The sequence below is a fragment of the Poecilia formosa genome, unplaced genomic scaffold, assembly GCF_000485575.1.
Source record: "Poecilia formosa unplaced genomic scaffold, Poecilia_formosa-5.1.2 Scaffold14, whole genome shotgun sequence".
NCBI classification, from domain to species: domain Eukaryota; kingdom Metazoa; phylum Chordata; class Actinopteri; order Cyprinodontiformes; family Poeciliidae; genus Poecilia; species Poecilia formosa.
In genome coordinates this window covers 3284904-3297666 of record NW_006799953.1, presented here as the reverse complement: position 1 = coordinate 3297666, position 12763 = coordinate 3284904, and the positions used below count along the sequence as shown (strand labels likewise).

Sequence of the window (12763 nt, the reverse complement as noted above, 5' to 3'; positions counted from 1 at the left end):
TATTACAGCATTCACTGTAATGCTCTATTTGATCTTGATTACAGAAAAAACTATTAGACTTTGTTTTGGGTTCACTTCAGTCACATTGAGATGGAAAAGGGGGAAAAAAAAGAAAGGAAGAAAATGTTAACAGGGAGATAGAGAGGTAAGGATAGAGGAGAGGGAGAAAGTTCAAGAGAATATAAGAAAATGCACTAATAATTTGCTTCTACAAATTCCTAGTTCTTCAGGCTAATCTGTTCTGAATACCTTGTCCTGTATTGCCTACATGGCTTTTGGTAAGCGTTAAAAAAAGACTTCAATGAGGGTTTTCTTCTTCCTGACCAACACTTTTCAGGTTTTTTACTTGGAATGCAAAATTATGGACTATTTTGTATTGGTCTGTCACACAGTCTTAGTGAAATACATGGTTGTAACATGACAAAAAAAAAAAAATCAAATTTTGATATTTACATTTCCGTCCTCTGCATCACATCCTCATAGGGTCTTAGAAATGGACCTTATCATATCCAAACGAAGTCTTTAGGATTTGATCTTACAAAATATGTTTCTTAATGAGTGTCACCAAAATGCACTGAACATAACATACAAGTCACAAAGACTGCACAGGCTGCACGGGGTGAAGCATGTGTTTTTTGAAACATTTCTTCACCCTTCATTACGTCTGCACAGTTGCGTATGCAGACTAGCTCGCCCAATTAGTGTCAGTGATCCCCTCCAGCTGGCTACCAATCTTTCTGATGGCGCCATAACACCATTAGGAACTAATTTTAAAATATTCCCAGTACTGGATATCGTCTGTGAATGCAGAATCAAACTAATGTTCTTACGATCGGCATGACATTTAAATTTGGGAAGGTTTTCGTCAGAACTATTCTTCTTAATAAGGTGTGCTGTATGGTGATAAAGTTCTAGAACCATAGATGCAACACAGGGATAACAATTTGACTTGTGTACATTCAAAAGTTATGTTTATTCATTAGAATATTCTGCACTTCTGAAAACATGTTTGTTGCCTCGCTGACTGCTCCAGAATACTTCTAAAATCAGTTTTTCAGCAGTGTAATCTCATTTTGTAACACAAGAGGGCAGCAATGATCTCTGTTTACCCATAGCCACGTCAAGGAGCCATGTAAAAGGAGCTTGCTTTTGTGTTTACTGTACTGTCAATCCATTTATCTGACAAGTGTTAATTGGAAAAGGTTTACCCCATAATTGCTGTTGTTGAAGCACATGTGTACAGATGGATATAGTTCATCTTTTAAAACCTTTCCCCTCCATACCTGTTTTGACCCTGTAAAATAAGGCTACAATGACAAAACCAGCTTCTTCTTTTTTTGATGTCTAAAATAATTCCCGATTGAGCCGCCTATCATTCAAAGCAAATATTTAAAAGTCTTTGCTTGACTCCACAAATGTTCTGCTACGCATTAGGAGACGCACGCAAGTGCTCTGTCGCAGTGATGAAACCGATAGAGCCCACTGCTTTGTTTTTTTTTTTTTTTCTGCGTGTAATCCCCAAAGTTATTCTCTGTCAAAAGACTTAGAAGATACCAGTTCATGGTGGATTATAACTGGAGTTTTTTACTGCTGTGTTGGATGTCATCATTATTTTTAATAGATTAAAGAGACACTTGTGTCTCCCAAATGAAGTTCCCAGTCAGGTAAATAAATTATTCTTCACTAATTGCATTTATTCCCATGGTGGAGTTCTTTTTTTTTTTGTAAACTTGTAGATGAACAAGGTTATATTTTCTTTTCAGTGATGGTTCAGACTTTTTTTTTCTCGTTTTTTAACAGTTTGTCATCAGCTCTGCCTGCAGTGCCTTGCAAAAGTATTAACTTGCCTTGAGCTTTTTCTGAACAGCTACGCGTAGGTTTCAGTTTTCTTTACAATTAAAAATCTGAAAAATGTGTCATGCATTGTCCCCCTTCCATCCCACCAGATGGACTTTCTATTAACAGNATACATCTAAAAGTTGCAGGATAGTAGAGCTCAAGGATTTGACTTGGGCCCCCCTCCTGTAGTTTGAGATAGTTTATAATGCAAAATATCATACTTTGTGGTTGTAATATGACAGAATAAAATCCTCACTATATGTTAATATTTTGGCAAAGCAGTAGCAACAAGCAGAAATAAATTTTTAAGTAATTCAGGGATGCTTCACTTATGTTTAGAATTATGTTTCTTTTAAGGCAACAGTTTTTTTTTTCCTCAGATTTAACAGGTTTTCCAGTAAGGCTTTGATTGGAGCTGTGTGAATGTCAGTGTTTCCAGTAAAATTCTAAAAATCTCATATTCTTTTTTTCTTTTTCTTCTTACTTGACTTCCCATCCATAGCGTATGCTCCCACATATTTTAATAAGACTCTGATGCAAAAGTTGGACCCCCTTAAACAAATTAATCTGCTGAGTAACAACAAAGAACCTGAAGCATGTTTCACCTAATCAAGAAAGACAAGGAGAAGGAAAAGGAGCTGGGCAAAAAGGAAAAGAAGGACAAGAAAGAGAAAAAAGAACGGATGTCCCAGTCAGAGTTGAAAAGCCTGGAAGAGATGAGCATACGTAGGGGTCTCTTCCATGTGAACAGAGCGAGCACCAAGAGGCAATCTAGGACCAAGCTAGAGATCTCTAACCCTATTCCAATTAAAGTGGCTAGTAACACAGAGCTTTCTCTGACAAGTGTAGAGAAAGATTATCTTCCCAATACCCAGGAGCCTGACGCAAGACAAACGTCTGCAAGTACCTCTGGTGAAGATCAGATTTGTAATCAAGTGGAACCTCAGCGCTGCTCTGTAAAGGAGAGAGCAGCTAAATTTGGGGAACTGGCTAAGACCAATTCATCAGTGAGTCAGAGGCAAGCAACTATGAGTCAAAAGAGTATAGATGGTAGCAACCCAAGTCTCTCAGATCAGAGCAGGTCTACCTTCAATTCAGTGTCCTTTCCCAACCCAAAAGGCACTGCTAAGGTTCACGTTCCTGAGATTGTAGAGAAGACCTTCCCTGGCGTAGACCTACAGTTGCCTGTGCTCATCACTCCACCAGTACCAGATCCAAGAGAGCTTGAGATTCAGAGGCGAAACACAGGGGACTTTGGCTTCTCTTTGAGGAGGACCACCATGATTGAGAGACAACAGGACGGAAGCGTGTGCCGGCAAGTTGTACATTTTGCAGAACCAGGCGCAGGTACCAAGGACTGGGCTTTGGGCCTGGTTCCAGGAGACAGGCTTGTGGAAATCAATGGAATCAACGTGGAGAGCAAAAACAGGGATGAAATTGTGGAGATGATCCGTCAGTCAGGAGAGGCAGTCCGGCTAAAGGTGCAGCCGATTTTGGAGCTTAGCGAGTTGAACCGCAGCTGGCTGAGGACCATTCAAGCTCTGCCCAAAGATATCTTCGATGTGAGTACAATTTTACACCTACTATTCCAAGTGCTTTCCTGTTTTTGCCTTGGGCTATAATTATGTGATGGGTCTTGTGGTCATTCCTACTTAGAAGAATTCCTCTGTACTTATCCAAAGTAATTGGTCAGTGCACTCTTTTAACCATGCAGTCTATAAACCCAAATATCAGATAACCTATTTACTCGTCAACATCATTTCTTTTGTCATTATGCTTCTATTATTGATTAGGGATGTTGTCAGAAGTCAGAGAGGCTTCTATCTCAATGTAGTGTCACATTTCCTCGTAACAAGTCATTGAGAATGTTCTGGCATTGAGAATACCTAAATTCAAAGCATGTATTTTTTTTTCATTTTCTTCCAACAAACACAATTACATTTTAAAAGGGCACCAATAAATGCCAAACCAGCAAAGAACCTGGCTTATCAAATTATGGCGACCAAGAAACAGAATGGCAAACAAAAAGCTCACTAATATTTTTTTAAAACTGGACTATGAGAGTGATTTGACTGAGGGGACAAAAAAAGAGACATCTGGACATAAAACAAAAATAAGTAGAATGTGGCTTATTGACAATGATGCGATACCTTTGTGTTATCAGATTCTTTCATGATATATTTACTGCCTCCCCCTACTTTGGGTGAGTTTAAGAAAGGTTTCTTGCTGCACAGGGAACTCCAAAACTCCTTTTGCAAATGCAGCTTAATGCGGGTTTCCTAAAGTGAGTGTCTATGTAGTTCGGATGTATTTGTTGACAAATTAAGTTTGCTGGATGTAGCATTTTGTGCCATATTATTTTTACATTTACAAGAAGGTTTTAAATGTTTAGTACAAGATATTTTTATATTATATTATAAGATCACTGGTCTGCATGTAAGGATCTTAAACTCAGTTTAAAACTGATTTCATGCCTGGAATACAGACTTAATGAACTAATAATTGAGATTATAGAACATTAAAAAATTAAGCATTTTTGGATTTGCAGTGTTGTTTTTCCTGAGTCAGTTATCAGTATTTAAGCAAGAAAAAGATCCCCACCCCTTCATCTGTTATCTTTCTTCATGTCTAGATAATGGGTATAACTGTTATGACACCAGTAATGTGATTTTGTGCTTGCTTGTATGGGGGAGTGTCTAGCGTGTGTGTATGGGTCTGTTTTGAAAGAGAGAATGTGTTCGGGTGTACATATAATCCCCCAGCCCGCCCCCCATCCCTTTGAGACCAAACAATGGGACGCTGAAAGAAACAACGGCTCGAACGCCACCACAGCCGATGGCCATATGGTCTGGTAAGACTTGGCTGGCGGCCCGTTCGGAGCTCTTTTCTCCAGTATAATCGTGGGCAGCAAGCAGAGGGCCATTAAGTTAAACTCTTTATTAGCTGGCACAACAAACACCTTAATTTGCGCTTAGTGCTGTCTGTTGTCCTGGCAGAAGAGTTCAGAGAACAGGCTTGGTTTGGCCTGGTAGTATGCTATTAAGTCAGTTACATCAAGAAAGTTGGGTGAATTTGGTGAGTTTAGTTTGATGTACACACTAGAAAATACATGTACAGAGTTCATTTGCTGTTTTTAAAGAGCTGTTTGTCCTTTTCTACGTTGTTCCACATCCAGCCTGTCTAGCTAATTATGAGACAGGGCAAATGAAAGAAAATGTGCTTGTGAGGGTGACCCAGAACCAACAGAACTATTTATAGGTAGTTATAATAAGAACATGTTCTGAATCTGGAGCTCTGCTTCTCAAATTTGATTTGTGAAGCTTGACCATGTGGTATTTTATTAGTTTTTTTTCTGTTGTTTTATTGAAATGTGATTAACTGCCTCATGTACATGCGAAGATTGATGATGCTCTCTTGTGTGTCTGGTTGACATGGAGCTATAGCCAGATGATGATTGCAAGTGAGCAGTGACTTTGTGGAATGACTTTGTCATCAATGTGACGTTGCCCAGCAACCACTGTAACTGCAGGGAGAATACGATAATAATAAGCCTGTTACTGAACAAAAAGTGGCTGGACTGGTATCAGCTAAACACCTGCTCTCTTGCGCTGCACTGTCTGTCCCTTTTTTTTTTCCTGCTCTGCTTCATCATCATACGGTTTCTGATTACAACTCTGGTCTGCTTTTGACTGCTTAATACCCCCCTTAGTTTTTCACACTAATCTGTCATCACTCCTCCCTTCCCCCCAAAAAAATAAAATCTTTTTCTCAATCTAAATCCATCAAGCTCAAAATAAGTCTTGCATTATCTGATAAGATTAGCATATTTGTCATTCTTAAAAAGTCAGTAGCAGATCCCCAACAACTGTTTTACTGTTCTGGAGGCAAAAAGAGAGGCTAAACTTGATTAAAGTAGTTTAATTTTTTTGTATTGGCCTGTTGTATTTTGAGCTGTAACATCAAACACTTTCCTGCTGTATGTTTGAGCCAAAATCCATTTGAAATGACTTTGTTTTTGATATTTATTTAGTAATTATTGTTTGTTGTTTTGGTGCACATATCTGCATAACTGCTTTATATTATACTCCTGCATTTATAATGCATTGTATAGTTATATGAGGCCTGGTGGTGTATAGTTCACAAGTGGTTTTAGAAGACAGAAATTATTAAATGCCGTCATGTCTTCTACAACCTGTCTAGTCAGGTTGCATTATCCCCATTGTCAGTGGGCGGATACAACAGGGGAAGTAGTTTCAAACAGGAATTAGAAACAGGAGGAGTTTATTTGTATAAAATGACCTGGTTTATGACAAATCTTAAAAACACAAGGTCATTCTTTTCTTTCTATTCTATTGAACTCGTACGTAAAAACAGTAAGCAAAAAATTGGATCCTTTTATTTTGGGTCTTGAAAGCAACAGGAACTAAAAATCACATACTGTGTGACAGATACCTGACATTCCAGGGTGTGTTACAGACACCCATTAATTTTCCTTGAGGTGTATTTACTTGCTTGACACCTACTTTTCTTGTTGGCAATTAGGAACTGTGCTTGTACTGCATGTACATCATTAGTTTTACCACCAAATGTGTGAGAAAATGTTCATGCTTTAGAATCAATTCTGATCTTTGATCTCTGGTTAGACTGGAAGACGTAACTTTGTGTTACACATTTTAATGTATTTTGAAATTATAATCACTTTAATTCTATTAGTTTAGAATCCACAACACAGGTATTTAGCAAGTCAATCACGCCCAATTCATATTCAATTAATTTCAATTTAAAATTACTTAATTAAATGTTATTGCTCATATTAGCCATGTTTCTTCAGAGATTTGAAGAGGCTGTTTGGCTGTGAGCAGGAAGGATGTCCTGTAGCAGCCTGTATCGCGGCAGTTCTGAAGAAGCCTCCGATTGAAGACACTGTTGTTGTGTGACAGTCTCATGAAGAGGATACTCAAAGATGTTTTCTTTATTTTTAAGAAGAAATAATCATGACCACACCATAATCATTATTGATTCCACAGTCATGCCTTGAACAGAAGCAACCTGCTTCTATTGTTTAGCCTTTGCAAGGCTAAACAACTGATGTTGTTGCCCCAACAGATGATTTCAGAAAAGATTACGCTCTCTACAACAGACTTATAGTAGAAATGCAGCATCTTGCCGCAAACACTGAAAGACCTAAGCTTCCTAAAGACGTGAAGTCTGCTCTGTCCCTTCCTGTAGGTACTGTGGTCGCTGTGGTATCTGCAGTTCAGTTTGTATTCCAGGTGAACACTGACTGTATTTGTAGTCCTCAACCACCTTCACTTCACTTCAGCCACCCTTGAATAATTAAAACTTAGCCCCCCCTGTAGAAACACTTAGAACTGCCTATATTCAGTAGTCGACACACCACATGTAACTTAATATGCATTGATATGTACAATGAAAACATCCTGGCACTACTGCAGAAGCTAATATTGTCAATCCTCGTTATTTCAGTTATTGGGGTTACTGTCAAACAGCATCAAGGACTTCAGCTCCTTGACTGGCTACTTTGTCAGTGCTAGCAGTAGCATTGTGCCAAGTTCCATCTTCCCAAGCTGCAATTTCTCTTGAATGTTTTAGGTATGCACTACAAAATTAATTGGTGAATAGGTGGATTTCTGCAAATAAGTTGGAGTTGTTTCACAGAAAAATTCGGAAATGCTGAAATATGAATAGGCAGAGGCCCACTGTATAATCAAAATCAGTTCATTTTAAAATGCTATTTGATAAAAAAAAACAAAAAAACAAGCTGTCTATTATCCTGAGCTAGTATATGGTGATGGTGAAGGGGAGTCACTCCTTTTTGGCAATAAGAGCCCTGCAGCACAACCCGTCGTGTAGATAACTGCTCTGTCAGTTGAGGCTTCCGTTGGCTCAGCACCATTTTACTGCTGCGACTCACCATGCTGGTACATGCTTCTGTACTTTATCCCTGGGACATTAACCTTGCATACAAGAAAAGTGTAAAGTCTGCTGTTAGTCTTCGCTTTATGTTACAGTTCATGAGCCAGGTAACTAAATTCAAAGTACGGAAGGGTTTATCTGGGTCAGAATCACTGGTTTCTGTGCTGTACAGTGTTTAATCTTTACTCTGTGCAAGCCATGTGTGGACAAATAGTCCACACATTGCTGCGTCCCAGTAACAGACTCCGGGGATTAGCAGTCTGTGCTAGACAAAGCAGGAATGCTGCATGTGTGACTGGATACTGCTCGCTGTTAACATTCAAATGTATGGGCTTAGCAAGAAAATTTATCCTCTTTTATCTGTTTGGAGCGTTTTACAGGAAGGCTTAATTTTTGCACATGTTTGACTGGACATTTGCATTTATATGTAACACCAGATGCCTTTGCTTTTATCATGTCTGGATCCAAAATGCACTTGATTTGATCACCAGATAGCTGATGTTCAGATGTTTGTGAATAAAGTGCTTGATTGGGGTGATTCATTCCTACCTAGTTCAGCCAGTTTCTGTGTTTCCTTGTCTTTGTTTCTCTGCTGCGTGCCAAGCTGACATTGAGGTAAATATCCGCCTTTTAGTCATTCCTCCCTAAATGAGGAATGACCCAACTGGTTTTACAACAATGACGTTTCAGACATTTTTTTTTTTTAGTTTTAGAGACCGGATAGGTAGGTTTAACTTTAATGTCAATTAGTTAAATACATTACTAATAAACTTTGGTATGTTGTGTTTGGTTGTTCCTTTTCTTGCAAAAAAGCAACATAGCATAGAATGTAGGTCAACAGAGTGCAAAACCAGACCATGGTGTGAACTGTAGGTATATAGCTCCCTCTTGTGGTTTTAAATATAAAGTAACCAACATGTCATACAATTTAAAGATGCATCGTGGCCTTGGGTAAAAGAATTTACGCTGTTTTTTATGACTTAAAAAGCCTTTTACTAAAATATCTTTCCATTAAAGTAACCAGATATGCGTTGTTCCATTGTTTTGTTTTTGTTTTGTTCATAAGAACCTTCTGGGAGGCTTAAAAATGTTTAAGCACTGCTTGATTAGTAAGTCTTTATTTTGGATTCTTTGTCACGAGGAGGCCAACGTGGCAGTGAGATAAGGCGGTAACAGTAGTTTTGGAAACTCTATTAATATCCCCTCTGTATTTCAGCAGCTGTCCCTCTTCCATCCCCCGGCCCAGCTCTTCTCACATTACTCCCCCCTGCTCTCCATCCCCCAGTCTCACTGTGCAGCTCGGACTATGTCCCCACCCTCGAGATCACCCTCCCTCTCGGGGCTTTGAGTGTGCATGCTCCCGTCAGATTCAGGTCTTACCCTACCTTTAGGTGTGACTGGACCGCTCCTGCGTCTGAGGCAAGATCAGAAGGTTAACCAGGCCCAGAGAGGAGGTAATGGGTTTGAACCTCTGGCAGATTGAGTGTGCTGTATGAGTGGGGTGATCTTCTCAGGGCTAACCTCTAGCACTTCCATTAGAGCTCTGATAGGGTCTTAGAATGGCCTCCTTTGCTACTCAACCTACTATTTATAGGAGTGGACGCTGATGAAAGCAGGGCCTGAGATGGTGGAGTAGTTGCTGTGTAGCTAATTCTTGCTGTGGTATCACCTTGTTTTAGTTTAACTTTTGAGAAACTGCTGGAAGTTCTAAAAACTTTTAGAAATTATATACACGTCTGTGATATATTACTATTATATAGTGTTTGTTGCGGTTTTTGTACTGTTGGAAACATCTTTTGTGTCGTTTCCTCTGTCATGGATTACCCAATTTGTTCTATTCTTTTTAATGGAACACGTCTAATATATAGTACATTTACTGCATTGACATAATTTCATCATTTTATTCATGTTCTTTTTATTGTCAGTGCTTTACAGTCTCTCTGATCTTTTGCTGAATAACCCGTTGTGCTGAAATAAAGTCTACAGTATTCCATCGCTTATCCCTGAACTTTATTTCTCTTTCATTTTAGCCACAACCTTCATCCCTTCTTCTCTGGGTGACTCCCATTTTCTCCCTCATTCCATTATTTTGTTCTCCATATTCCAGTGTAAATCCATGACTTCTGGCCTGTCACCATGGCGTACAGATCACGCTTCTCCTTCTGGGAGCAAAAGGTGTTTCACCTCTGCATCATGTTGATTGTTGCCTGTACATAAATATTTATTCTGATGTGTAGAGTGTTGGTTTGCATAGTGTGATCATTCTGTTTTTTGTTTGGCTATGTCTTTTTATATAGGCTAAAGTTGAGAACAAAACAGAAGTAAGTTGTCTTTCAGATGCATGTGTTGCCAGCACGTATTCATTTAATGTCTGCTTGGTTCAAATATCACAATGAGCTATATTGAAATAACTTGGAGTGGTTTTGAGAGTTTAGCTTTTCATTTTAATGTTTAATGCAGTTTCTTGTTAAGACATTGTTTTTGTTGACAGAACTGATAATGGCATGTTTGTTTATGAGAAGTTTTACACATTTAAAAGAATTATCCAAGCAATCTGACAAAACAAGGGGGTAAATTAATTGCTAAAGTTCTAATGTCACATGTTTTGGTGAAATAAATTGTTTCTCTAATGGATGGAGCATTTAGATGCACTGATTAGTATTTTGTGCTCAATTTCTGATTAATACTTTTGCAAAAACCTTATCTGGTTCTGATTTCAGCTGACTAAAATATTGTAAGCAATTAAATTCTTTTTTATGCTTTGTGGAAAAAATGTCAAAATAATCTCCTAACACTAATCCTAAAATAAAATAAAACATTAATCTTCACTGATGCTGAAGCTGGTTGAGCCTTCCTAGTCATTAAGAACCTCAAGACCGAAGAGTGTTCTCAGCATGGCATAGTAGTGTTTAGATAAGATGTGATTATTGATCAGAAAAAAAAAATATACATTTTTAGTTTCTGACTGGCCAATCACCATTTAGAGCCAGCCAAGTTTTAAATCCAACACCAACCAATTTCTTAGTGCACCTCTATTAATTCCTTAAATGCAAAGCATGAACAATCAATTAAGGATTATATTGGAGTCATTGACCCTTCACCCTAATATTTGCAAGCTGGAGCACTTTTCTTCACCACTTTTATTAGCAAGTAGAGTTTCTGGGGCTATACTGCCACCAAGACTGTTATTCAGAAAAATTACTTCTCAATATGCATGTGCATATCAATTTAAACTTTCCCATTAACTTTTAAATTTGAAATTGTTGGGCTGTGCTGAATTTATTGGCCTGACAGAATTACTTGACCGCAAGTTTAAAATATGCAAATTAAAGTCCAGCTTAGAGCTCCATTCAGAATAATCTCCTTGAAACTTTCTCAACTCAGAACTTGCTTGCCCCAAACTGAGAGTTTTTTTTTCTTCTTCTTCCTGTATCAACCACCAATGGAATAATCTATACCATCTTACTTTGCTTCTGTCCAGTCTGACAGTAGTCAGCCTCAGTCAGTCACTAATCCTGTCGCAGACACAGCCAGTGGTCCACAACTGACTGCATCATCAGCTGAAGGGTCCAAAAGTAACGGTGCCATGGTGGGACCGGATACTCCTGAGCAGGAGGAGAGCACTGGTGGTAAAAAGGTGGTACGAGTTGTGAGGAGAGTTGTCAGGCGGGTGGTGCCTGCTGGTACAGAAGAGCAGAGTCAGCCCACAGCATCGAATACGACTCTAACAAAACCTAAGGCTGCTGGAGAGGACAAAGATGACATATCTGTGGGACTGGCCAGTTTGATGGGCAGAGTTCGAACCAAGGAGCACCGACCTCGCACCCGCACTCAGGACCGCAAAGAGGATACAAAAGAGGAAGTGAAGCAGCAAGAAGAGGAGGAGAAAGAGAAGGCAGAAGAAGAGGAGGTAAAATCATCAGTGGAAAAACAAGAAGAGGTCTCATCTGTTGCACCAACTGCAGCTCCAAACCCAGTGCCACCAAAGGCAAACCCCCTCACCCCTCCACCTGGTTTTTTACCCCCTCCAAAACCAAATCCTTTGGTACCACCTGCTGGTTTCATTCCTGCACCCAAACAGAATCCATTGACTCCACCACCTGGTTTTATCCCTGCCAAACTGACCAGCCTAGCACCTTCCAAACAAAATCTCTTGATGCGACCTCCAGGGTTCATTCCTGTTCCAAAGACAGATCCTCTGGCTCCTCCTGCAGGCTTCATCCCAAAGCCTCGTCTGTTTGGTATAAAGAAACCAGAGGTATTGAGTTAACATGTGCATGTTTGCCTTTTTCTCTGTGTGTAGCATGCTTTTTAACAATAATACACAAGGAAATCATCACGTAGATACATTGTCCTCCAACATCAACTTGAACAAAATTGTTTTAAAAAAAAGAATTGTAACGTTTTATTTCACATATGGAATCAGTCTGCGTAATCTTTACTGTTAGCAAAATCACTTTAACAAGATAGTTTTTATTGCATAAAAACACTTGGTATAACAAAGACACCCTGAGTGATTAGAAGCAGAGGGCATGCACAAGCTCATGATAAGGCTTCATCAGTGTGTACTCATTTCCTGCACTGTGGTTGTCTGGCCAGTTCAAACTGTCTGTGAGCACTGAGCTGTGACTCCTTACCATCACTTTCTGCCAGAATAGATATGGGGCTTTGTTCTGTCTGCCATAGGCAGGTAAGTAAAGCCTTTAAATATTTCTTAAGGCACATTTTTAAATAATCAAGACAAAAACACTTGTGGTGTTCTCTGAAGTAATTAGTTGCTTTTGTCATACATTTTATATTACCTTTTGAGAACCAGAAACAATGTATTTTGTACATTGTTCAGGCTTATGGGTAAATAATTTTAGTTTAGTTCAATCATTTATTAGTTTCTTTTTTGTTTGACATAATTTGCATTGCCATAAGATGTCCATGAAATATGGAGTACAATGAGGTAATTGGCCCACAAGGCCAGACTCCAAGTAAATTA

General features: G+C 39.0%; 1 protein-coding gene across 6 annotated transcripts in view; it reads left to right on the top strand.

Moving 5' to 3' along the window:
- Window positions 1–12763, top strand: part of LOC103133935 (unconventional myosin-XVIIIa) — a 106982-nt gene that overhangs the window by 23673 nt on the left and 70546 nt on the right. For 3 of the 6 annotated variants that reach the window (XM_016668318.1, XM_016668319.1, XM_016668317.1), the window contains exons 1-4: window positions 9094–9230; window positions 9884–9951; window positions 10074–10097; window positions 11258–12034. In XM_016668318.1, the coding sequence (XP_016523804.1) occupies window positions 9913–9951; window positions 10074–10097; window positions 11258–12034 (840 nt within the window). In that variant the 5' untranslated portion in view covers window positions 9094–9230; window positions 9884–9912. Of the gene's footprint in view, window positions 1–2341; window positions 3402–9093; window positions 9231–9883; window positions 9952–10073; window positions 10098–11257; window positions 12035–12763 lie in introns of those variants that run through there. The other 3 variants (XM_016668320.1, XM_016668321.1, XM_007545926.2) reach the window with 3 other exon arrangements.